Here is a 27,932-nt window from a genome sequence, read left to right on the forward strand (position 1 = left end):
TTAGTTATCATTTTATTTGAATTTTTATTCATCTTATATTCATCTCAAAAAAAAGTCTGAACAAAATAATGAACTGGTCTTATAATTGAAAAGAGCCACAGGAAACAAAATTCTTTTCACTGATATTTTCATCACGGAAGCCTTCTATTTTATGCCATACGGTGCCTAATGACTTTTCCATCCAAGGTGGGATAACTAAGAAAGGAAAATGACATAGAATTTAAAACCTCAGCTGCTTCTATGGCTAAAACCATACATAAAATCATTATCCTTTACCTTCACAAACGAGTGAGTTTTCTCTCTTTAGCCCAGTCTTGGACATCTGCTTCTCCAAATATGAGATAAAAGATTAGTCCTGACAGGTTAACGGCAAACAGCAAGAAGAAGACATTCCTCCACCCAAACTCAGGGTCCTGGAGACACAAAATCCCGAGTCTGTATTACCCCTTTCATATTTTTCTATGAAACATTATATTAATAGTTCAGATGACAACATCTGTGTGTTATATTAATAGTTCAGATGACAACATCTGCTGTGTTTCCATGTAGAAATTCATTTCCTGAAAGTGACTCGATAGTTAAATGGAAAGGATTTCAAAATACATTCAGAGTGTTCTTAATAAAGGGTATTTGGGGAACTTTGTGGTTAACCTAGATAAATGCATTTGTCACTATTTATCCAAGTGCCACACATGTTCTCTTTTGCATGAATCTCGACTATGTAAGCTATGCTGAGAATCCTTTTAAGATTCCTCATATGTTGTGCTGGAATTGTGAGAAGATTATGGGCTTTTGAGCTACACATGTTTAAGTTTGAAGAATTCTGATTGTTCATCCTCAATGTGGAAAGACTTGTGCTAACAGATTTTCAGCTTAATTGTTAGGGAATGAAAATAATAACATTTCATTTTCACAATTTATGTGAGAATCAATAGTTAAATGAGTTTACTGCATATGAAATACCTATACATACATCACACACTTAATGTTTGCTTTCATTATCGCCTTTTTGGTATGATTATGCAAATAAAAATTTTTTAATGTATAATTATTTATAATTTTCCAGAAATTTTGTTTTTTTAAATCAATTAAATTTTAAAAGGAACTATTTTATCACTATATGAAATAGATAACCAGAATTACTTGCCTTTAATAAAAAGCAACCATAATGAATGCAATGAAACCAAAACACTGTTATTCTAGTGTAAAGAAAACAATGTTCATAGCAGCCTTATTGATAATAGCCAAAAACTGGAAACAAGTCAAATGTTCATAAGAGTACAATAGATAAATTGTGATTAGCCACACAATGAGACACTACACAGCAATATAAAAGAACAAACTATTATAACATCCACCGGATGAATCTCAAACACATGATGGACGAAAGAAGCTAGGGTATGTACTATATGATTCTGTTTCTATGAAATGCAAGAATGGGAAAATATAATCTATGAAAACAGAAGTCAAGGTAATAGTTACAACTAGGAGGGGTACTGACTGGAAAGGAGCACAAAATAACCATCTGGGTGATGAATATTCTTTTCTTTTCTTTCTTTCTTTTTTTTTTTTTTTTAGACAGAGTCTCACTTTGTTGCCCCGGCTGGAGTGTAGTGGCACGATCTGGGCTCACTGCAGTCTCCACCTCCCGGGTTCAAGCAATTCTCCTGCCTCAGCCTCCTGAGTAGCTGGGACTACAGGCGCGCACCACCATGTCTGGATAATTTTTTTGTATTTTTAGTAGAGACGGGGTTTCATCGTGTTGGCCAGGATGGTCTTGATCTCCTGACCTCATGATCCACCCGCCTCGGCCTCCCAAAGTGCTAGGATTACAAGCGTGAGCCACTGCGCCCCGCCGGAAATATTCTTTTCTAAAAAAAAAAAAAAAAACTTTTACATTCAGAGGCACATGTGCAGGTGTGTTATATAGGTAAACTCATGTAATAGGGAGTTGTTGTATAGATAATTCATCACCCAGGTACTAAGCCTAGTCTCCAGTAGTTTTTTTTTTTTTCTTTCGGACTCTTTCCCTCCTCCCACCCTTCACTCTCAAGTAAGATCCAGTGTCTGTTGTTCCCCTCCTTGTGTCCATGAATTCTCATCCTTTGTCTTCTACTTATAAGTGAGAACATGTGGTATTTGGTTTTCTGTTCCTGTGTTAGTTTGCTAAGGATAATGGCCTCCAGCACCATCCATTTCCCTGCAAAAGATATGATCTCATTCTGCATAGTATTTGATGGTGTGTATGTACCATATTTTCTTTATCCAGTCTGTCATTGATGGCCATTTATGTTGATTCCATGTCTTTTCTATTGTGAATAGTGCTGCAAAGAACGTAAGTGTTCATGTGTCTTTACGGTAAAATAATTTACATTCTTTTGGGTATATATCCAGTAATGGAATTGCTGGGCAGAATGGAAGATCTGTTTTTAGCTCTTTGACGAATCGCCACACTGCTTTCCGCAGTGGTTGAACTGATTTACACTCCCACCAACAGTGTGTAAGTGTTCCCTTTCCTCTGTAACCTCTCCAGCATTTTTTATTTTTTGTCTTTTTAATAATAGACATTCTGTCTGCTGTGAGATGATCTCATTTTGGTTTTGATTTGCATGTCTCTAATGATCAATGATATTTAGCTTTCTTCATACCTTTGTTGGCTGCATATATATCTTCTTTTTAAAATTTTTTATTTTATTTTATTATTGTTTTTTAATTTTTTTATTTCCATAGGTTTTTGGGGAACAGGTGATATTTGGTTACATGAGTAAGTTCCTTAGTGGTGATATGTGAGATTTTGGTGCACCCATCACCTAATCAGTACACACTGAACCTGATTTGTAGTCTTTTAACCCTTATCCCCTTCCCACACCTTCACCCTGAGTCCTCAGAGTCCATTGTGTCATTCTTATGCCTTCGCATCCTCATAGTTTATAGTTCCCACTTATAAATGAGAATGTATGATGTTTGGTTTTCCATTCCTGCGTTACTTCACTTAGAATAAAAATCTCCAATCCCATCAGATTGCTGTGAATGCCATTAATCCATTCCTTTTTAAGGCTGAGTAGTATTCCATCATATATATATATATCATATATTTATATATACACCACAGTTTATTTATCCACTCATTGATTGATGGGCATTTGGGTTGGTTGCATATTTTTGCAATTGTGAATTGTGCTGCCATAAACATGTGTGTGCAACTATCTTTTTCGTATAATGACTTCTTTTCTCTGGGTAGATACCCAGTAGTAGGATGGCTGGATCAAACAATAGTTCTACTTTTAGTTCTTTAAGTAATATCCACACTGTTTTCCATGCTGGTTGTACTAGTTTACATTCCTACCAACAGTGTAGAAGTGTTCCCTGTTCACCACATCCAGGCCAACATCTATTATTTTTTTATTTTTTGATTATGGCCGACCTTGCAGGAGTAAGGTAATATCGCATTGTGGTTTTGATTTGCATTTCCCTGCTCATTAGTGATGTTGAGCATTTTTTCATATCTTTGTTGGACATCTGGTGGGGAGGGGACATCCTATTCAACAAATGGTGCTGGGATAATTGGCAAGCCACGTGTAGGAGAATGAAACTGGATTCTCATCTCTCACCTTATACAAAAATCAGCTCAAGATGGATCAAGGACTTAAATCTAAGACCTGAAACTATAAAAATTCTAGAAGATAACATCAGAAAAACCCTTCTAGACATTAACTTAGGCAAGGATTTCATGACCAAGAACCCAAAAGCAAATGCAATAAAAACAAAAATAAATAGCTGGGACTTAATTAAACTAAAGAGCTTTTGCACAGCAAAAGGAACAGTCAGCAGAATAAACAGACAACCCACAGACTGGGAGAAAATTTTCACAATCTATACGTCTGACAAAGGACTAATATCCAGAACTTACAGCGAGCTCAAATAAATTAGCAAGACGAAAATAAACAGTTCCATCAAAAAGTGGGCTAAAGACATGAATAGACAATTCTCAAAGAAAGAACGTATATGTCTTCTTTTGAAAAGAATCTGCTCATGTTCTTTGATCACTCTTTAAAGGATTTGTTTGTGTTTCGTAAACTTAACTTCCTTGTAGATGCTGGATACAAATTAAAAGTATTGCCAGAAACATAACAGGTTGGCATTTATGCGTGGAATCATTATCCCAAGACACCTATGCAACTGTGTGTTTTCAGTTTCAAAGATAGCAATCGATATTTAGTTCTTTTCTTGAGAATGAACCAGGTTTTAGGTCACCAAAGAAATGATTTTATATTTTTCTTTACCAGGTTCATCTTAATGACAAATTACCCACCATTTAACTTTATTTTTCAATATTTGAATATATGCTATTACCTTTATAAATGGATTTAACAGAGCATTTTTGGATTCCTTCATGACAAAAAAATTGTACCTGACTAAGAAGAAATCCACTGACAGTGGGTACAATGACAGGTGCCATGCTCGAAAATCCCCTTGATGCTCCCATGAGAAAACTGGAATGCCTGTGGGTGACAGGAATGTTCCAGTCTAGATCCAGAGATGTTTGGCAGTATCCTTCAGCCCTGATCCATGAATGAATCTATAACTCAATTATATTTTGCAATTATATTTAGTTATAATTAGACAATTATATCAAAAAGGACTTGTACTAAGTGTATTCAAGGAGAGGGATGAAGACAAATCAATACCCCTCCCTCAACATCCCTGAAAAAAATGGCCACAGGTCTATCTGTGGTCATCCCTATGGTTTATTCATTTCCTAAATTTGGGGATCCCAGAAAGCTGAAAGTTAAATCTTTTAAAGAAAATGTGAAACTGATAGTGGGGAACAGAGTCCTACCTTGGAGCAATATCTAAGACATTGATATAAATCCCTGACTGACACAATGTGCTTAATGCACATGAGAGCGTCAGCAAGGCAGTTGCTGTGATATAGCTGGAATTGAGGTAGGGCAGAGACACAATGAGTGCTGAAGCGGGAAGATTTCCTAGGGAATGAAGAACAAACAAATTAAACAGTGAGATGCACTCTTTGGCTGTTGTATGCTATGCGAATTATCTGACCCTCAGGCTCTGTTCTTACCTAAAATTGTGGCAATTTTCCTCACAGTGATGAGTCTAAAATTTTTGGTTAGAAGGAAATCTGCTAGATAGCCTCCCACTATGCCTATGACCCAGGCAACAATAAAAGGAAGGGCAGATAGAAGTCCATTCTAAAGAGAAAAGATTGAGTAAATTACCATAATAAAGGCAGTGAGACCACAACTTCTGTTGATAAATTACTACTAATAATACTGACGCTCTGAAATCATACTTTCTTAGGAAAATCAGTAACCTCTTAAATCACACCACAGAAAAGCTACTGGCATGAAAATTAAATATTAGATTATTTTTGGTAATAAGAAATACATTTCTCTAAGTGGAATGATTAGTGAGGGCAGAGTAATTGGTCAGCCATGCAAGCAGGAGAAAGGAAGGGAAGGAAACATACTCACGTCTCTGATGTTAACATGGTACACAGAGCTGATGTAAGTTGGTATGTATACAATCATTGTGCTAACTAACCATTGATGGCTGAAACAGCCTAAACATATGGACCAAATGGGTAGAGATCTGAGCACAGCTTTGATGGGAAGAGGCTGCTGAGAAGACCTGACCTGAAAACAAATTTACTGTCAGAGCGGTAAATCCAAAAGATGCTCACACACTTAGTCACCCTTAAAAATACAGATTTAAGGTCTCAAGAAAATTCAGATACAAGGTCTCAGGAAAGTGTTGGTGTCTTTATATGTACCTGTTGTTTCAAGGAGGATATGATGTATTCTTTTTCTGAGGTGCTTATCCATGGATAGGAAATGGGGTCATCATAAATCACAATAAACCAGAGAAGGCAGCAGACACAGCCAACACCTCCTGTAGGCACAGGGTACATTTGGTAAATGGGCTGTTTTCTGCTTTTTGGATGAATTTCTTTTAGTTGGGATATTTTCTGACATAAGTTCTAGGAAAAGCTCATGTTCATTATATCCCTTTTCCATTTCTTAAACAATTCGCCCATTTTACATTTCCTGTTTATTTGTGTGTGTGGAAATTACAGAGCCTATAAGTGGCACTATACTTGATATCTCAATATTTTTAACATTAGCCATTCTGATAGGTGTGTAGAGATACCTCATGGTTTTTATTTGTATTTCTTAAATAACTGAGGATGAGTTGATCATCTTTTCATGTGCCTATTTTCCCTCTCTCTATCTTTTTTTGGTGAAGGGTTTTTGCCCATTTTGTTTTTGGTTTTTTTATTATTGAGTTTTGAGAATTATTTACTCATTCTGAATAAAAGTCCTTATTATACATGTGTTTTGCAATTATTTTCTCCTGGGATCAGCTTGTCTTTTTATTATCCTAACAATGCCTTTTGATGAGGATACATTTTTAACTTTGATGAAATCCAATTTATCAATTAATTTTATGAATCATGCTTTTGGTGTCATATTTAGGAAATCTTTGCATAAATAAGAAAGATTATCTCCTATATTTTCTTCTAGAAGGATAATTTCAGGTTTTCTATTTAGGTCTGGGATTCATTTTGGTTTAGTTTTTATATATGATCCAAAGTATGGATGGAAGTTCATTTTTTTGCATGTGGATATCCAATTTTTGAGCACTTTCTGTTAAAGAGACTATCCTTTATCTATTGAACTTTTCTCAGAGATCAGTTCAGTTTACTTTATATGAAATAAATAGAATCATGAGTCTATGATTCTATTTTGTTCCACTGATCTATTTGCCAGTCTTTATGCCAGTACCACACTGTCTTAAAGACTGTAACTTTATAATATGTCCTGACATCAGATAGTGTTAGTCCTACAACTTTGTAGTTTATTTTCAAAGGTGTTTGGCTATTCTAGAATCTTTGCATTTCCATAAAAATGTAATTTTCAGTGCACAGCCCTCACATCTCTTTTGGCAGGTTTTATCCCTACGTTGAATATATTTTATGCCATTGAAAATGGTACTGTTCTCTTTAATTGATATTTCTAATTATTTCAGTTTTTCTACATCTGAAAATATCTGTATTTTGCATTTGTTTTTGAAACAGTTTTTTTCATTGGGTCTAGAATTCTAGGTTGACAGATTTTTTTTCTTTTCTTTTCTGTTTTTGGTTTGTTTGTTTTCTTGCACTACTTTAAAGCTGTTGTTCCACTGCCTTCTCTCTTGCACTGCTTCTAACACGAAGGAATGCTGCATTCAGCATTATCTTTGTTCCTCTCTCTATAACACATCTTTTAGCTTTGGCTACTCTAAGATTTTCTCTTTATTTCTGGTTTTGAGTCATTTGATTAGAATGTAACTTGATGTAGTTTCCTTCATGTTTCTTGTGCTTGAGGTTCATTGACCTTTTTGGATCTGTGAATTTACAGTTTTCATCCAATTTGGAAACTTCTGGGCCATTGTTTCTTCAAATATTTTTGAGAAATGTTGTTGTTGTTCTCCCATCCTACTCCTCTATTTTGGGCACTCCACAACTTACTAATGTTCTCATTTTAATATTATAATTTTCTCTGTGTGGTGCATTTTGAATGATTTATATTGCTGTTTTTAAGTTCATTAATCTTTCATTTTATTGTATCTAATCTGTCATTAACTCCATTCAGTGCATTTTTCATCTCAGATATTGTACTTTTCATCTGTATAAGTTTTATTGGGTCTTCTTTATATTTACTATGCCCCCACTTAACTTTCTGAACATACAGACTTATGCTATAATATAGCTATAGTAACTATTTCAATATCCTTTTTTACTAATTCTAAAATCTCTGTCAGCTCTGGGTTAGTTTTGATCAATTCATTATTCTCTTCATTTTAAGTTGTATTTTTCTCCTTTTCTTCATGTCTGGTAATCTATGGTTGGAGCCAGACATTATGAATTATATCCTGCTGGGTGCCAGATAGTTTTGTATTCCTGTCAATCTGTTTAAGCTTTGTTTTGGGATATGGATTAAGTTATGTGGAAATAGTTTGCCCCTTTTAGGTCTTGCCATCACCATTTGTTAGAGAGATCCACAGCAGTACTCCCTCTAAGGCTAATAATTTCTTACTACCGAGGAATAACATTTATGAGTATTCCATCCAATGACCCATGAATTATTATTTTTTTCAGTCTGTCTTATGAAAATGGGTACTATCTCTGATTCTCTGTGAGTGCAGGCACTGTCTTCAGTCTTCACCAATGATTTTCCCCTGCCTACACTAAAGTCCTCTTTTTCATTCTTGATATTGGTTATTTTTCTTTCCTTTCTCTCTCTCTCTCTTTGTTTCTTTCTCTTTCTTTCTCTCTCTCTCTCCATCTGGCTAAAGATTTGTCAATGCTATTGGTCTTTTCAAATAACCAATTATAGATTGAACACAACCTCTTTTTTGGTTTAAATCCATTAATTTCTGCATGTACTTTTGTTATTTTCTTCCTTCAGTTTGATTTAGGATTACTTAAATCTTCTTTTTCTAGTTATTTTAAGACATAAGCTTAGATCATTAATTTGAGAACCATCTTTTCTAATATAAGCATTTAATGTTAAAAGTTTCTCTCTAAGCATTGTTTTAATTACATCCTACAAAATTTGATATATTGATTTTTCATTTTCATTCAATTCAATTAAAAGCTTTTCCTTGTGTCTTTTTCTTTAACTCATTGGAAGTATGTTGCTAACTTTTTAAATATTTGGGGTATTTCCAGAGGCTTTTCTGTTACTGATTTCTAGTTTAATTCTGTTATGTTCAAAGAACATATTTTCTATCATTTTCAACTCATTTAAATTTGTTCAATCTCATTTTTGTAGGCCATAAATTGTCTATCCTGGTGAATGTTTGAAGCACACTTGAAAAGAGTAAGTACTCTACTGTTGTTGAATAAAATGTACTTAATCTGTGTTCTTATTCTATTGATTATTGAGAGAAGAATATTGAGGCCTCCATCTTTAATTGTGGATTTGTCAATTTCTCCTTACTCTTCGATCAGTTTTTGCTTCATGTATTGTGAAGCTCTGTCATTAGGTGTATATACATTTCAGATTGTTATCTCTTCTTGTGAATTGGTAATATTCCTTATTCTGAAGCCATTCTTGTCTGATATTAATATATTCCCCCAGTTTTCTCTTGATTAATGTTTCCATGGTAACTAACATCTTTGTTCCCTGGACTCTGTACAGTCCCAAGAACCAACAGGACTCTATCTCTGCCCTCAAAGAGCTCACTGCCCAGAAGGGGAGATAAATGTATAAACAAATACATGCAAACTAATGAAAGCTTTGAAAGTAGAATGTAAAAGCTACTGAAGTGGAAGTTATGGAGGGAGCAGTTCTTTCTTGATTTCTAATAACTAAATGGAAGGCTTTGGGACAAATGCTGAGGTTGGCAAAATTCATCCTCTTGGTGTTTCATGTTTTCTCCTCTCTAAGAAACTTGAGCCTCACTCAGGATGCTTTGCTCCTGTGCTTAATCTGAGACAAAACCCACAGCAGCACCTAACTCTCTGGATTTCTTCCTTCTGTGTCTTACCGCTGAACTGCAAGCCTATCCCCTACTGCCTGCAATGGCAGCAGAGTATGCCTGATTACAGTGTGATAATAATACAATATGGTAGGTTAATAGAACTTTATAATAGGCAGGAGAACTTCCAATTTTTTTATGGCATTGGCTAATTATTCCCTTAGATTAAGATATTTTGTTTTCTAGGATTTATCTGTCTTGACTCATTTCGTTTGGAAAACTATACACAAATATACTTACTGAGGAGAATCTTGCTGCATATGAAAGTCTGGGAACTGGGAGATAGTAGCTTACCAAAGATATAGAAGACAAAAGGCCACCCAAGAGTTTCACTAATGAAGCCACCTATGAGGATGGCAGAAAAGCATCCCAGTAACATTCCTGCAAAGAGACAGAAAGTAAGCTGTGGGACTCTAGACTTCTACCTGGCAAACACATACAGATTGATAGTGATATATTATAGAGCAGTAGCACTAAACCATAAGGAGACGAGCATATTAGAATGCACAAACTTCAAATTTATGATTTAAGAACATATAATTTCATATGTTCTCCTTAGAGCACATTTTTCTGGCAGTTCCCTATAACACAGCAGATGACTGTCATACTTCCTTTCAATTCTTGTAATTACACAAGTTATATATGCTTATTGTAAAAGTAAACTACTATAAGGAGTCAAAGTCACTCTCATCTGCCTTCCCAGCCATTCTCATTCTTCTCTCTAAAATTAACCATTAGTAACAATGTATTATATAATACGTAATTGCATACCTTTTCTTTTCTGTACACATAAATAATATATATCTACACATAGTCATCCTCCTTGTAAACGCATTTATGTTATATGTAGGCAGAAAGATAGATTTTTCTATAAATGTGCTAATAACTCTTTTAACTTTTATAGCTTTTCAGAATGTTCTAATATGGTAGGGCATGTTCCCTTTTTATCACTTTTTCAAACATTTCTAGGTGATTGTATTTTTTATTTTCCAGATGAACATTAATATTAAGCTGTCAAATACTATATATGTGTATAGGTATTATCATTTTTAAATAAACAAGATCATAATGTTTCTATTGCTTTGTGACTTCAGTTTTTATTCAACAATTAATCTTGTAAGTATTTTTATGTCATTGTAGATTCTACATAGTTACTCTGAACATAGACATAATTTATTTCTGTGCAATAGAATATCAGAAGTGGACTTGCTAGGTCAAAGTCTAGATCGAAGGCTATGTGCATTTTAAATTTTGGTAAATACTGACAAAGTACCTTACTAGAAGGGTGTACCAAATTAAATTGCCAAAAATATTGTTTTTTTTTTCCCTCGTCTCTTTGACAGCATTTAATATCCTCAAAGGTTTTTCCTTGTTGTTGTTTCTTGTTTTTTTTTGTTGTTTGAGACAGGGTCTTGCTCTGTCACTCAGGCTGGAGATTTATTACATGGTGCAATCACAGATTACTGTAATCTCAAACTCCCACGCTCAAGCAATCCTTCCACCTCAACCTCCAAGTAATGGAAAGACAGGTGCATGTCACCACACTTGGCTAACTTAAAAAAATTCTTTATAGAGATGGGAATATTGCTATGTTACTCAGGCTGGCCTCAAACTCCTGACGTCAAGTAATCCTTCCATCTTGGCCTCCCAAAGCACTAGATTACAGGCATGAGCCATCATGCCCAGCCCCTCAAAGTTTCTTTTTTTTTTTCATTTTTACATTTTCATTTTTATTTATTATACTTTAAGTTCTAGGGTATATGTGCACAAAGTGCAGGTTTGTTACATATATATACATGTGCCATGTTGGTGTGCTGCACCCATTAACTTGTCATTTACGTTAGGTATATCAAAGTTTTTAAAAATTGCCTTTCTGGCCACGTGCAGTGGCTCACGCTTGTAATCCCAGCACTTTGGGAGGCTGAGGCAGGCGAATCACGAGGTCAGGAGTTCGAGATCAGCCTGGCCAACATGGTGAAATCCTGCCTCTACTAAAAATACAAAAACTTAGCTGGGTGTTGTGGGGGATGCCTTTAATCCCAGGTACTCGGGAGACTGAGGCAGGGGAATCGCTTGAACCCAGGAGGCAGAGGTTGCAGTGAGCCGATATCGTGCCACTGCACTCCAGCCTGGGCGACAGAGTGAGACTCCGTAGCAAAAAGAAAAAAAATTATTTTTCCAATATTAATGAAAAAGAGAGCTGGGAGTGGTGGCTGATGCCTGTAATCCCAGCACTTTGAGAGGCTGAGGTGGGAAGATCAGTTGAGGCCAGGAGTTCAAGTCCAGCCTGGGCAACAAGTAATATCCTGTCTCTACAAAAAACAAAAAGTAAAAAATTATCCAAGCATGGTGGTGTCTGACTGTAGTTTTAGCTATTCAGGAATCTGAGGCAGGAGAATCACTAGAGCCTAGGAGTTCAAGGCTGCAGTGAGCTGAGATCATGCCACTGCACTCTAGCCTGGGAGGCAAAGGGAGACTTTACTTCAAAAAAAAAAGTAGAATAAATAATAAAGAGTATCCCATTTTAATTTCCTTTTTCATAGTAAAGTTGCACATTTTTTTCTATCTTTAGCTATCATTTTTTATTTCTTCTGTGAACTGTCTGTTCATAATCTTCTTATCTTTGTTTCTTTTGCTTGTTTAATTTTGCCTTAATTTACAGAATCTTTATGTATTGTGAATGATTCTTTGTATGCTGGCTGCAATTATCCTCCCATCTTTCACGTTTTTAATGTTGTGTTTTGTAATTCAGCTGTAAGTTTTTATGAAGCCAGATCTCTGATTCTCCTCTATAATGACCGCTACATTTACTCTTTAGTTTAGAAGGTCTTTTCCCACCTCATAACGTAAAAAAGAAAAAGAAAAAGAAAAAAAGTCTCTTATTTACTTGTGTTGCCTCATTTAACCACTAGTAGTCAGATTTATAATTGAGTAAATAGAGAGAAAACTTAAATAACTTGCCAAAGGTCACATTGTTAATAACGGGAAGTTAGTGTTGGAAATGAGACTGCCTGACCCCACAGATACATGGAGATGGAAAACAGCATCTTTTTCTACCACTAAGTCTACCAAATTTGCATCTTTTCCTTGAACTCTCTGCTTTTGCTTTGACTATAATGGGGAACAGGTTCCTGCATTGCATCGATCCAAAGCCAGGTCCTTTCTTATCCTCTGGACCCGGTCTCCTCCAATCTACCCGAGGCTTGGACTCCTAAGAGTATGCATTCTCTCCCTCCATCCTCACTTCCCTCCTCAACTCTTGAATCTTTCCCATCCACATGCAAATATAGCTTCCTGTGGCTCATGCTAAAAACAAAACAAACCCTTCAGAACCCCCTGCATGCACTTTGACATTTCTCTGCCTCTCTTCAAGGCAAAACTTCCCAAAAGGCTGTGCTAACTGCCTCCATTCTCTTTCTTCTTGTTCTTCCTCAGCCGATTCCCAACACACCTCCATTTTCACTCTCAAAACACTGACACGGTTCTTGTTAAGATTTTTTGTGACTTCCACCCTGCTGGACTCGTGGCCACTTGCTCAAGCCCAGCAGCGTGTGGTACAGTTGGCCGTTTACCTCTGGCTCACTGTTGTCTTGCCGCATCTGTCACACACACCTACCTTGTTTACCCACTGCCTCATGGGAAGCTTCTCAGAACTTTTGCTGGCCTGTCATTCTCTTCTAAGGACTGAATGCTGGAAGGCCTCACAGTTATTCCCTTGGTTTTGTCCACTTCTCCATCTGTGTTCTTTCTCTAGGTGGTCTTGTCCAGGACCAGGGTTTTAAATACTATTTCTATTGAGATACTGAGGAATTTTCAGTATGTCCTGTTTTTCCTCATATCGCTACCAAATTCCAAACTATAAACCAATCTCCATTCAGATGCCTAACAGCTCATGGCTAATACTTGATTTACATTGACTTATTTAATGCTTAAATACACACACACAAATACATATACATGCATTCGCATCTACCATAGGTTGATATCACATGTATCAACCTGTGTGTGAGCTGTATTGTATATACGTTCATAACTAAAGTGTATTTGTTTTGTTTTTATGTTTTGGGCTTCATTAAAGTTGTATCATCCAGGATGTCTTTTTCTAAGACACTGTAATGTGTTTGCTGTATTACATGAGAATATTCATTTCTACCATAGAAAATAAATAAATTCACCTTATAAGAGATTATTCAGATGTCATAAGATGTGTTCGGTATTGATTATAACAAACTCAGTAATTTGAGAGATATTGATAGACAAGATTCATAAACTATGTAAATTAAAGATAAATAATTTACTAAGAATACCATGTTTATCTTTGAACATAGATATAAAGGGATATGAAGACTAAGAGACAAATAATATTAGTCAGGCAATGATTTTAAACATGAGTCTCTGAACATTCATGGAGATTTAGAGGCACTCAATCAGGGAAGCACTGAAGCTTGTGAAATTCAAATGTGGCCATCTCTTCCCAAGTCTGCATTCAGTGACTTGACTGAATCTTGAAATCAGCTATGGTGGGAGTGTTTAGAGCACAGAAACTGATAAATACTATAAATGAGTTTACTTTTCCCCCTGAAAAGCCTGTTTAACAGCACAGCACTGCTGACTCAATATTTGTCCAGGCCTAATTCAGCACCCACTGGAGATACCCATTCTGTCTCCATGTGCTCGAGAAACACAAAGCCATGGCAGTTAGTTCTTTAGGGAATGGACCTGTGGCCAGCAGAACTCATCCTCGTGTTTTTCCCATACAGCAAATGCATGTCATTGGCCTTGATGCCTTTCCTCTAGACACCCCTGTTTGAACCTTAACTCTGGTTCTCAGAACCACACCATCAGTGCAGCAGAAAGACAGAGAAAGAATGTTTGAACACTTGAACATTCTGCACACTTGATTCAGGTCATGCTTCTACCTGCTTATACTCTATCTTACATGGGTTAACATATCCCATTTCCACTCCTCCCCCTTACTTTTTACCCTGTGTTTTAAATTGACGTAACACTGCAATTATAGCACCTAATGTGGTCTGTGAGCCTATCTGTTCTATGACCTCTGGGATAGCTTGTCTGGTAGTGTACCTTAGGCTACCAAGGTATCAAGGCATTTTCCTCCATGATAGATGTGCTTTACTCATACAACATTTGTGTTTCTGAGATTAATCTATGTTGTTTCATGCACTTACAGTTTCTTCATTTTCACTGCTGTATGACATTGCATTATTTTTAGATTTAAAGGTGTTTGTGTTAATTTTTCTTATCACCTATTAAAACCTGCCTTAGATATGAACTACCAGTTCTGTTTGGTCTGCTCAGTCCCTTAAGGTACTAAACTCCTTAAGTGGCTGCAAAGTTTCCTATCTATAATAGGTGCACTGTTTTAGGCTCCCTTAGAAGATACAGTACACCATGTCCTAGAGGCTGGCAATACTTGAGCCCTTCCACTAAAGGTAGGTGCCTTCTGCGGTAGTCCTACGCCAACCTTATGAGCTGAGTAATTCCATCCACCAGTACAGCCTGCAGAGGAGCCACAGGATAATCAGAAATGGCACTTTCTATAAGATCTACTGAGGAAAGCAGGCAGGTTCAGCTCACTCCACCTGCTGATGGGATTCTCCAGTGGTTTTCTGTTGGGTGCCTTCAGACAACCATGGGGTCTATGCTCTCTAACCAGGTTGGGAGGCCAGAAAAGGTCACCCGCCTGGAGCCTCTGAAACAGTCCTTCAACACCAAAGATGAGAAAACTTCTGGAACCTGCACCCTTTGTAGGCTACTGAGATTCTTCTAGATACTGTCATTTGACCTATTCTGGTTGTTCCGTCTCTATATACTCAGAAGTGAGAGGAAAGGGAGTTGCTACTTTATATAAGGTCACTGTCTTCAGTCCAAGTCTTTTAACTTTCCTTTCATGCTTTCCATCTCTTGATTTTCTTGTGCTGTATTCTGAGATAATCCCTCGGTGTGATAAACAAAGTGAATTTTCTTAGTCCAAGTTGCAAATGGCAGAGACTAATCCTCCAGAATTGTGAGGGTTTTAGAGTGTGCTGTCAGTCAGGGTGTGTGTGTAGCTTATTTTCTAGACTTGAAGGGTCCCTGCCTTCTTGGTACTCATAAATTACCCGGAGAGTTACCCTTTTTTTCTCACCCAGCACCCACTTTAGCAATCTCCTGTTTCTTAACCATACACTGTCTATTTTCCACACTTCCCCAGTATAACTTAGACTTCTCGCTCCAGAATATTCATTCAGAGCACAGTGTCCAGGCAGATAATTATCAGAAAGAAGTTCTCAGGACAATTGAGAGCAACTATAAAGAAGATTAAGTTGAATCTTTACCTTCCAATAAATACTAGTATAAACTCCCAAATGTCAGGAATTAATATATAAAGATAAAGCCACACAAGCTGAAGAAAAAAAAATGGAGTTTTTAATAACCTTTCCATCTATGATTCAAAATCCAGATGCCATAAAAATGATCAATTTGACCACATAAAAATATTTTTTAAGTGCTCCAAGTCATGGTGTAGGCAAAGTCATGCCACAAATGACATCTTAGGGAAAATAGCTGAAAGTCATGTCATAGACAAAGGACCAGTCTTTTTAATTTAAAAATACTTCATTGACATTGAGCAGATGATGAGGAACCATGCAATGAAAAGCTGTCAAGGAACCCATTGGGAAAATGTTGGATTGTAGTGTTCCCATTTGGAGTACATGACCTTACCTGATAAAGCAATGCTGCAGAGTCTGCTTCGTTCATGTGGAGGGCCCCACTTTTCCCAAATTGCAAACTGACCCCCAATTACTGAGCACTGAAATTAAAATGATTAGAGTTCTTAACGTGTGGTGTCATTTCAAAATTAATGTCCAACTCAGATTTATAAAATATTGAGTACCTGGCTTAGGCCCTGGACTATTCGAGTTACAATGAGGAAGACTATTCCAAAGTCAGCAGCCAGAGGGATGCATAGAGTGAGAAATGAAGTTGCAAACAAAGAAATGCCAACCACTCGCTTTGTTCCTACTCTTCCAGCCAGGTATCCACTGGGAGCCATTGTCAGTATGCCACCGTAACCAACAGCACCAAAGATGATGCCTTGGATTTGAGGAGACCAGTCATACACAGGAGCCTTAGAGAAACAGAGAATGCTGTAGTAAACCTTACACAAAAAGATTCTCACATATCCTAAAAAACTTCTTTAGACCTTTTACTTGCTTTCAAATCACTATTTTCTCCATTAAAGTTTTTAAACATACATACTCTAGAAAAATAATTATCTGAGCAAACAAACAGCAAAAAGAAGAGCACAAATTTATATCTTCTGTTGCTTACCTTTGCAGAAAGACTCTTTGGGGCTTTACTTAGGTCACCAAATGAGTCAAGAGGCAGTCCCTCAGAGGAGCCATTGAACTGGGATTGAGGGCTTGTGCTGTTGACCATGGCTACCATGGTGATGTTCATGATGACATTTTGTGCTATCGTTGTGAAGTTGCATAAATGTAAGACAAGGGCTATTCCATAACGAGCAGAACATAAACTTGGAACTGGAAATATTATGACATCATATTAGTGCTTTTTAAAATTGAGCTAACATTAGTTTTTCACAAGATATGATTTAAAAAGTACCTGATCACCTAAAGATTTAAATCGTTACTTAAATGACACTTCTGTTGGCTTTAGGAAAGGAAGATACAAAAGGAGGAGATCACTGAGTTGAGCTAAAGGACATTTTATACCACAGCTTTGTAGAGCCTAACTTGATCTCAGGGATTCTGTTCATCCTAAAATTTTGTCTCTCCCATTCCTACCTAGGTCATTGTGTTCTACAGTTGATGAACTTACTCACAAGTAAATGCTTATACATATATGTGTGTGTGTGTGTGTGTAACACATATATATGAAAAGAAAATATATACATATGAATATGTGCACATATTTAAATTGCTGCATATAATTTATAATATATTACATATAATTTGTATGTATAATTATATATAAATATAAAGCATATAATTTATATATGACATGTATTGTTATACATAATGCACTATATGTTATGTATAATATGCATAAATCTTATGTATGTAAAATGAAATGTAAGTTACACTTTGAAGAGAGTTGTCCATTGGTATAGATGTATTCCATTCACATCTTAAAACATTGAAGATATATTTTCACTTAATTTTTGAGATTAAACTCCTAGAAAGATTCTCTCATTAGAGAAATTGATGCCCACAAACTATGAAAAAATAAAGTGAAAAATAGTGGAAAAAGAAAGGAGCACAGCATTCAAATAATCTGTGTGTGTACAGCTAGGAAAGATGGCAACTTAAATGCAGAAATATCATTCTCCCTTTTCCATATCCTGGCTAAATTGTCCAAAAAATGTAAAACATAGGGAAATCAGCATTTGTGGTTGAAATTAAAGAACTCTTCAGAAGTTAAAATCTGGGGAAAAAAATCAGTTAGATGAGATTGAGTGGTATAAAAGTTTCAAAGGTTAGGTCTCTACTCAACTTCTTAAAAAGTCTTGCAGCATTATATTAAGTGAGTAGAAGGTATTCTGGCAGAACACAGCAACCAGTCTAATTTGAAGGGCAAATAAAATGTATGAGCCAAGAAGCTGTATTTATCTGGGCTCAGATTTTTTACACTAGGACTTCAGGCAGAGTAGCTCTTTGAAACTCTCTCCAACCCTTTCACTTTTTTCTGCGTGGGAAGAAAAGGGACTTCGATCAATGAGACTGGGTAAATAAATTGAGCATGTGTAGCTCTGTATCTTCTCTAGCCTGCCTGGAAGCTGTCTACTCTCCTGCCATGCAACTACTTTAGCAGTGCAAGCCTGGGATTGTCCAGTTCACCCTGTGCCTGCATGGATAAATCTATTCAGTGCAACGGAAATAGCAGGGAGCTGGATTGATCACTGTTCTAGACCATGTCCTCCAGTCCAGATTTGACATCTTCAGTCAATCATTGAACAAAACACTTATCAATCACCTCCAATACTGGGCCCTAGAAGTGTAGCAGCGAACGTAGCACACAAATAGCCCTGTGTTTAGGGACCTCACATTCCAGAGAGAAGTACAAAATATGAAACACAAACAGTAAATCAAATAATGTGTTAGAGGGTGATAAATGCTGTAGAGAAAATAAAGCAAGAAAGGGGGGAAGTCCCAATGACATACCAGAGAGGTGGTCATGCAGACATCTGGGGAAAGAACATACCAAGTAGAGGGAACAGCCCTGGTGCTTGTTGGAGAGTGCCTGTATGTTCAAAGAATCAAAAAGAGGGGACTATGACAGAATGGAGTGAGCCAGGGGTACAAGAAGAGATGTTAGGAAAGCTAGATAATGGGGCCTGAATTGTCCAAGATATGTGGGCCATTGCAGGTACTTTGGCTTTTACTTTGAGTAGGACGGGGGCCACTGGAAGGTTTTCAGCAGAAGTGGAACATGATGTGACTTACATTTTGAAAGGATCTCTTTGGCTGCAGAAATGAGAACAAAACGATAGAGAGGAAGTGCAGTTAGGAAGCTACTGCAATAATTCAGAAGAGAAATGAAGCTATCTTGGATTAGGGTCATGGCAGTAGCTAAGATGTGGTCAGACCCCAGATAAATCCCAGCATAGAAAAACATCAAATGAGAGTTTCAGTTTTACAGGTGGGTGGAAGGCAAGGAGAAGGGGAATTGGAGAGCTTGTTGTTCTAAACAACAAGAAGAATGAAGTTCTACTTTCCTAGGAAGAAAGGTCTTTGGAAGGAGCAGGTTTGTAAGGTGGGGTGGTCAAGAGCTTATTACTGGACATGTTAAAACAGAGATGCCTCTTAGGCACCAAAGAGAAGGTGTTGAGCATGTTGGATATACAGTTCTTAAGTTTAGAAAAGAAGTAGGAGTTGAGGCATAACATTGGGAGTTAATAACCTACAGAAGATACTTAAAGCCATAAAACTTGGGAAATGGAAATAAATAGAGGAGAAAACCAAAGACTAACTCTGGGGCTCTCCAGTATTTGGAGGTTGGATAGATGTGGGAGGAGCAAACAGAGGAAAATAAAAAGGAATGGGTGGTGGGATAAGAAGAAAACCAGAAGAGTGTGGTGTCCTGGAAGCCAAGGGGACAAGAGTTTCAGGGAAGAGGGAGTCAGTACGTACTTCAGATATTCCTGATAGGTCGTGTAACATGATGTCAAATCCTCACAATAACACTAGGAGGCAGCTATTGCTACTATTTTACAGATGAAGAAACACAGGCACAGAGAGACCAGCTCACAATGTAGCTCAGGTGTCTATGCTCTTAACCACTGTAGCACATATGTATGGTGGCTTCTGTTTTGTCCAAGATGACTCCATGAGAATACCTCTGTGATTAATACAATCCACGTGCACCCAGCTGTAGGGTTTATGTGGCTCTGTGATGTGGGATAAAGAGGTGCCGTGAGATTAACAAAGGAGGATTCCCTTTATGGCTATGCTATCTTCTATTGATGGAGTACAAGTCTTTGTAGTGAATGAACTCAAATATAACATCTTTGTAAGGGTTTTTTTTTTTTTTTTTAAATCTGATTCAGTGCTGGTGGTGACTTCCTCTATCAATCAAATCAACTAATAATTTGTGAGTTTTTGTGGCCTCTGATTTTCCCAAGTTCCTTTGGGATCCTAGGTGCCAAAGGCTACCAAAAAGGGTATCAGCAAACCAAGAGACTAATGGCTTACAAATGAGGAGGTTGAACATTTGCCTCATGAGAATGCTGAAAGATTAACTAGAGAGTGCATTTAACAGGTTTAGTCTGGTGCTTGCCAGATGTTAAGTGTTTCCTGCAGGCCACTATTTGTATCCTTAAAAGTTATTTTGTCCTGTGTCCATTCTGAATGAACTGTATCAGTTGTGCCTACTCTAATAGATTGGTGCCAGTGGTGTGCTGTCTGTTGAATTTTTTGTGATCACCCCTAGCTATACGAGAATGTGTGGGTCTGTATGCATGTGAGAAAGTGTAAATTAAGAAGCACCTGAGGATATTCTGTTAAACTACTGAAAGAGGGCACTGACACCATGAAATCATAGGTTTTTGAACGTGAGAGGTTTTATTAATGAATTCAGTACTACTGTACTCAAAATCCAGGAAGCTTGTTTCTTAATTTGATGTGACAGACAGACCTTAAGGTGGCCCCAGTGATTACCACCTCATGGTATTCTCACCTTTATATAATTCCCTTCCCTTTTATGGGGCCAGGAACTTTCGCTTGCTTGTATCCAACAGAATATGGCAAAGGTGATGGGATGTCACTCCCATGATTACATTATGTTATATAAGACTCCATCTTAGCAGACTAAAGATAAACACTCTTCATGTGGGCTTGATGAAGTAAGCAGAAAGTTGGAGAACCTCACCTGATAAGGAACCATGAACATCCTCTAAGACCTGAGAATGGCCTTCAGTCAAAATCCAGCAAACAGCCAGAGCCTTCAGTCATATAGTTATAAGAAAATGAATTTTTCCAACAACCTGAATAAGCCTGGAAGTGGGCTCTTCCCTAGTCTCTTCTGTAGATGAGAATGCAACTTAACCACTCAATTGTAGCCTTGTGAGACCCAGAGAAGAAGAACCAGTTAAGCCAAGCCACACCTGGAGCTCTGAGCCACAGAAACTGTAAGATAATAAATGTGTGCTCTTTCAGGTTACTATGTTTATGGTAATATGCATGCAGAAATAGAAAATGAGTACAGTTGGCAAAAAAAAAAAATAAAGCCTAGTTGAATGACTATACAAGAATTTTTGGGGGTAAGTATTGAAAGATATTTGCATTACAAAATTTATCATGAGAGTAAAATGATAAGACATTGTTGTATTGAAGAATAAGAATACTCAGAAAAATATAAGGAACAATAGAAAAACATCCAAAAGAGTCATGCAATGTGTAAAGAGTGTTGTGGCAATTAATGGGAGAAAACTAGATCGTGTAGTTAGTACTGCTAAGATAATTGGTTACATAAGTGGAAAATACTATTGGTGCAATAGCATGTTTTAAATTAAAATAAAGTATAGATATGATACAATAATACTGCATTTTGTCAAACTGAAGGCACCATTGATACATCATTATTTTTGTTCCACTAAAACTCAATTGATCAACCGATTAACAGATCAAACTGAATAGGTCTGAAACTAAACTCTTGAGCCCTACCACCTCAAAACTTCTACCCAGAGTCTTTCCCAGCTCAGTTGATAGAAATCTTATTCTTCCAAACACTTTGCAATCCTTGATCTGGAATGTAGTATTGTCTTCATATTCAAAATGTGTATAGAATCCAACAACTTCTCACAAGGGCCACTGTTATTTTTTGGCTAAAAGCTAATTTCATGTGGTTCTAGCTATCAATATCTCCTGCCTGAATTTTTGCAGTAATCTTCAGCTTGGTTCCTTGCTTCTAATCTATTCTCAATACAGCAGTTGGAGTATCCTCATCATACCATAAATAAAATCACCTCCTCTTCTGCTCAAAATCCTCCCTGTGATTTTATTTTTGTTTGGATTAAAAACTAAGGTCTCTGTAGTGAACAAAGGAAATGAAATATGTAAACTCTTTGCCTCACAATTTTCATTTCTTGGGAATAAACCCTGAAGAAATAATTCCAATGTGGACTAGTGTGTTAAATAATGTTCATTTATCATCATATATATATAATAACTTACGTACATAGTTCATATACATCTAATAACCTAAGTAACATATATATAGTCCATATATAGATATAATAGTTGAGTAACAAAAGAAAATTCCACAAATTAAATATCCAGTCACAAGAAGGTTTTTTAGCTAAATAATACTTCATCTATTGGCTATGTTGGAATATAATATGTATCCTTTAAGAATCCATATTGGTTTATAAGATTCACAAAGAGATTCACACTTTATGAATCTAATAAATCAATATGGAAAAGTATATGCTGCCGAGTTAAAAAAATATACAACACAATACATAAAGTATAGAACTATGCAAAATATGCATACAAAATAAAGGCAATAAAATTAAATTATAGTCATTGGATTAAGCTGATGAAAACCTTTTTATTTCTTGTTTTTTGAAGTATCTATAATTGGTTTTTCTTACTTTTTTAAATTAAGCAATACAGTTACATTTAAAATATTACGTGCAATCACAAGCGGGACACACAATGCTATGTGTAGACAATTCAGTAGCAATTATCAAGAACGTAAAGATTGGATAGATAAAGATTGAAAGGTAACTGTCAAAAATAAAACGCTTCTTTTTAGTAATATGTATTTCCTTCATATTTGCAAAATATGTTAATTTCACTGGATTTGTAAAAAGAATTAAAGAACGTAAAAATCACAAATTCATTTTTATAGTAATACATTGACAAAAAGAATTCACTGTAAAATCCTAAAACCAAGCATTTGAGGTCGAATTTACCTTTCCTGGGGATCAGTACCTCATCCACTTGCATGTCTTGTGCGTTCTTACTCTCCCTTGCTGTGGGACTCAACTCTGTCTTGGTGGTCATTGTGTTTCTCCTCTCCAGGTGAATGGTTTTTACCTATCAGGAAGACATGTAATTCACATGCATCAGTTGAGAGAAAGGGACTCCCCTTTCAAATATTTAAACAGGGGCACCAAGGAAACAAAAGCTGGTCCATTCCATCTGGTTGGGGACAGGGAGGTTCATTATCCCCTCTTGGCTCAACACAACAGGAATACTGCACCTAAGGTTTGGAATTGTTTATTTATTAGGATCTAGTGTGCTCTCGGTGTGCCAGCTTATGAGCAATGACTTTGAAGTTAAGTATTCCCAAGTTCAAATTCAGATTCATGATTTACTGTGCCAAGTGCCACTAGGAGCACATTTGTGTGTTTCAGTTTCCTCATCTGTTGTTAATAACAATAACATCTTCATCAAAAAATTGCTGTCAGCTGAAACAGATTGCACATACCTAGAACATTGCCAGACACCCAGTAAGTAAAAGCTGTAGTTCATTGTCATCATCACTGGAGCTACCACAGCAGTGGGTCACCTCAGAGCTATGCTCCTCTGGAATCTTCTACCTGCACCTGAGAACCTGGCTTCTACTGCCCTTGACAGCTCCCATACTGCTTCCTCATTTGACTCACTGTATCGATGTGTGTCACTCATAATTAGGGACCAAATTTGCATAATGAGAAGATAACATTCAAATCTCATATTATTATTGTCCATAGGTTGATGATGTGTCTACAGATTTCTAGAAATAACTAACATAGAGATTGTGACCTTTTTGCATATAAGACAACTGAAAAGAACCATTACTGTATTACAATACTAGGATTTCAATGCCCAAGGAGATTTTTATGTGTTACTATATGTAGAATTGTAATATTTGTGCTATGTTTACTGCTCATATTATTAAATTTGATTCTCTTAAAGAAAACGTCTCAAAATATATAACTGCTTCTACCACTAATAAACCCAACTTGTCAGCTTAATAAATTAAATCCTCCTAAATATCTAAGCACTAGTACTTAACCAGAACTGGCCTGATATCATTGTTGCAAACTAAGGAATAACTTCTTAGTATCTCTTTATAGTAGAAGTTTTATTATTCAGAGGTATATTTTCACCAAGAGAGGAGGGACATAAGGACATTCCCAAGACCGAGTAATTTATAAAGAAGAAGAGATTTAATGGACTCACAGTTTCACATGGCTGGGGAGGTCTGACACTCATGGCAAAAGGCAAAGAAGCAGCAAAGCTACATCTTACATGGCAGCAAGCAAGAGAGCTTGTGCAGGGGAACTCCCATTTATAAAACCTTCAGATCTCATGAGACGTCTTCACTACCATGAGAACAGTATGGGGGAAACTGCCCCCATGATTCCTGGCCCCACCTGGCCCCACCTTTGACACTTGACTTTTAGAGGGACCACAATTCAAGGTGAGATCTGGGTGGGGACATAGCCAAACCATATCAGGAATTATAAAATACGTACCCACTTTTCTCCTGGTTTATTTCAATCAGTATAATTATTTTAAAATTTATCCATGTTGTACATATAAAATAGTTCAATCCTTCTAATTACTGAGTAATATTCCACTCCATAGCTGTATCACAATTTGTTCATCCATTTATTTACCTTTTGATTAAAAATTGCATTGTTTGCAGTTTTTTGCCATAACAAATAAAGCTGCTGTGAACATTCATGTACAGGTCTTTGTATAGACATGTGCTTTCATTTCTCTTAGATAAACACTTAGAAGTGGAATACCTGGATCATACGATAAGTGTAGTATTAATATCTCTTCAGATCTTGCCATTGGGCATTCTAATTCCATGGTGTGGCCAGGACATTTTAAAAATAGGTCTTCTATTTCTAGGGAAATTGCCTTGATTCTATATTCAAAGATTGTCTGGGAGATATTTTACCAAATGACAAAGATGGGTCAAACTGCATTGTTTTGTGCAACTCTGAATTTTTGTGCAACTCTCCCCAATTCTGAATTCAGTAATGTCGTGATGGTAGCTTGGAATTGGCCATAATAGGAGCTTTAACACCAAAAAAAAAAAAAAAAAAAAAGCTACAAATTTGGGCTTAATTTACTGTTTAGGAACTTCCTGGACTTAAGAAATTTATCAAACAATATTCATCTAAGTGTGTGTGTGGGGGAGTCTTGTTTGTATATATACACACTACATATCTACATCCACAAAGACACAAAGACACAAACTTACATAAACATATAGAAATAGATACGTAGTATGTATACTACATTCATTACTATATACATATAGTATATATACATATATGTATATAGTATATATGTGTATATATATACACACTATGTATATACATATAGTAATGAATGCGTTTCAGGCATGAAAACCCTGAAACATGAGTCAGACTTCACTTCCCACTGATTTCCTTTGCAATGATGTGACCTCCTCTGCAAAGCATAGCTACTCTTGCTAAGATGACATCCTTCATACCCAGCCCCCGCATCTGCATTGCCACTGCCTTTATTCATCAGTATGATCTCCAGTCTCCACAGACAAGTCAAGGTCCCCTGATTCCATACTGATATTCCCATTTGTCTCCTGACGTTTGAAAATATTAATACTTTTTAAAGCTATCTAAGGCTTCACATGACAGTCTACCGCCTGCACACAGCTTGTACACCCTATCTCCAAGTGAACCAGGATGTTACATCTTCTCTTGCCAGCAGGTCTAGTATACCCACCTCACCATGACAGATACCTACTGTCATGGTAATCTCAAAACATTTCACTGACTTAAAACGCTGGATTCAAGCCCTGCTGACCCTTCCCACAACCTGGGGCTGTAACTAGAGGAAAGAGAAGTAATCTAGAGGGAAATTCCAAGGCACCAACTGGTGAGCCAAGAACAGGCTCAAGTAGCACAACACAGAAAATGCAGTCTCATGATCTCTTAAATATGCCTTTCCAATCAGTCTCGTAGCCTTTCTACACCTTGGCTTTACTCCAAGTAAATCCCTTTTGTTTTAACAGTTCTCTTTATTTTCCACTAAAAAACTATGCTGCTTATCTGGGTCAGAAACTATATATTGCACTCTGAGAAGTTTCTGGTCCAAAGCAGTGTTCATAGAGAACCACACTAAGGATCAGCTTTCAGTAGAGATGGTTAGTTTAAAGGCAGGGAGTGTTCTAATAGCATCCTCCCACACATCTGTGAAGTTGCAGCTGCCACAAAAAGTTGCACCTTCTCCATTCTGGCCTTGAGGACTCCCTGATTCCCTTCTTCCCACTGCCCTCAACTCACCTACCATCTTCTGCTGACTCTGGTGACTGTCCCATTGCCTCATCTCTCCATTTCCTCTTCTATCCCTAGCCATTTTAGCTTGGTTAAATTTCACGCCTACTCACTGGATCTTGATGCAGCATTTCTCCAGATGCTTTCTTGGACCAAAGCCACCCTAGCCATTGGTATAATAGAAATAATTATTATAGTCACTCTTATAAACTACTGCACCAGCCAAGTCTACATCAACCCCACATGGAGATATTACTGACCCTCTTCCTCCAGGTCACCCAGATGGTAAATGAAAGAGATGATATTTGTTCACAAGCCAGTTTGACCTGCAACATTTTGCTTTTAAACACCTCACAAGAGTGCCTATTTCTTGGAATTATCTTCCCTAGCTGCTACTGTCTCCACTAGCTAATTTCAAAGCATATGGATGATCAGATACAAAGCTTCAGCTTCTTGCCTCTTCTCCCTCACTTTTGTCAGTCTTGTTAATACGGATTTTTACATTTTTCATTTTAATTTTTATCATATGAGGAAACTTGGGGTTGGGGAGTATATAAAAATTGTCAGTTGTTATACAGAAAAGAGTCTTGGAGGTCTTCATCTCAACACCAAGAGAAGTGACTTACCGACTTAATGTCTGTGGAAGGGCTTCAAGTTGAACCCAGCATTTCCTCCAAGCTTGCTCCCTTGGACTTTTTGGAGTAGAGAGATGAGGATTCTTTGCCACCCTAGGGCTTAAGTTGCTAATCATTAATAAAAGTCATGAAACTACAAAGTTGACTCAGAAGGGCTTCTTGCCAAATAGGCTTTGAAGAAGCATTCAGAAATCCAGCCCAACCCCCTCTGCAGTTCTTCCTGCTTTTTGGCTGATGTAAGCTTCTCCACCTCCCCCTTGAGAGTGTCTCCTCAAGACCTCATAGGTGTCCTCTAGTTCAGACACTTGCATATAGTTATGTTGCTTTGCTTTGTGCTGTCTTCAATGTCTTTAGTCTGTTTTGAAAACGTTAAAAAGAGATAAAATTATAATTAAAGAGTTCAGTATTTTTTGTGTTTTTTTCCTTTGCTATTTTTGTTTTTCCCCCTTATTTGAAATTTTGTTAATTTTTTTCTTCTTTGAAATATGTGAATTGTAATATTATGGATGAACTTGAACTTCATTCATTCTGTTGCTTTCTCTTTCCCTGGGTCCTTGTCCTCTTCTCAGCAAACCAAACCAAACAAAACAAGCCTGACATAAATATAATATGATTTCTCCATTTCTTTTTATTCTTGCTATTTATATGAGTATTCACAAACTATAATTAATAATGCTTTGTATTATTTCTAAATTTGCACACATGCTATCATGTAGCATTTATGGCCATTCTATAACCACTTTGGAAAATAAGTGACATAAATTTGGCATACCTACATGTGCACAGTGAAGGCCAAACTCTCTCAATTTCTTGTGGTTAACTCTTGCGCTAACACCCAGGAAGTCAAAAGCACTGTCACTGCTTTCCAAACGTGTGTACAGTCCTGCTTGTCCTTGTCTCATAGATGAGGCAAAGCCTTCAGAATCCTAGTTTTCTGTAGTTTATTTCCAGCTCTCTGAATG

The 27,932-nt window shown here is 36.9% G+C and overlaps 1 protein-coding gene across 2 annotated transcripts; it reads right to left on the reverse strand.

Moving 5' to 3' along the window:
* SLC17A3 (solute carrier family 17 (organic anion transporter), member 3) lies at positions 1–27,037 on the reverse strand. 2 transcript variants are annotated; one of them, XM_011962821.1, is made up of 13 exons: positions 26,962–27,037; positions 22,988–23,111; positions 16,882–17,093; positions 16,445–16,678; positions 16,273–16,360; positions 9,841–9,927; positions 5,795–5,913; positions 5,496–5,657; positions 5,084–5,213; positions 4,841–4,988; positions 4,412–4,502; positions 277–413; positions 1–195 (listed from the first exon to the last, which is right to left on the reverse strand). In XM_011962821.1, exons 2-12 carry the CDS (start codon positions 23,076–23,078, stop codon positions 279–281), a joined length of 1,497 nt encoding a protein of 498 aa, XP_011818211.1. In that variant the 5' UTR covers positions 23,079–23,111; positions 26,962–27,037; the 3' UTR covers positions 1–195; positions 277–278. The 2 variants fall into 2 exon arrangements, with proteins under 2 accessions (XP_011818211.1, XP_011818212.1); XM_011962822.1 differs by lacking the exon at positions 16,445–16,678.
* Positions 27,038–27,932: the final 895 nt, after the last annotated feature.

This window comes from Colobus angolensis, unplaced genomic scaffold (genome assembly GCF_000951035.1).
Source record: "Colobus angolensis palliatus isolate OR3802 unplaced genomic scaffold, Cang.pa_1.0 Scaffold6, whole genome shotgun sequence".
In the NCBI taxonomy this organism is placed as follows: Eukaryota; Metazoa; Chordata; class Mammalia; order Primates; family Cercopithecidae; genus Colobus; species Colobus angolensis.

Excerpts from the sequence above, each read along its gene's own strand:
- SLC17A3 (XM_011962821.1), bottom strand. The coding sequence starts at position 23,078 with ATGACCACCAAGACAGAGTTGAGTCCCACAGCAAGGGAGAGTAAGAAC. Across the intron at positions 5,658-5,794 it reads TATCCTCCTTGAAACAACAG|GTCAGGTCTTCTCAGCAGCC; the intron begins GTACATATAAAG and ends ATTTGTTTTCAG. Across the intron at positions 5,214-5,495 it reads ACCATGTTAACATCAGAGAC|AATGGACTTCTATCTGCCCT; the intron begins GTGAGTATGTTT and ends TTTTCTCTTTAG.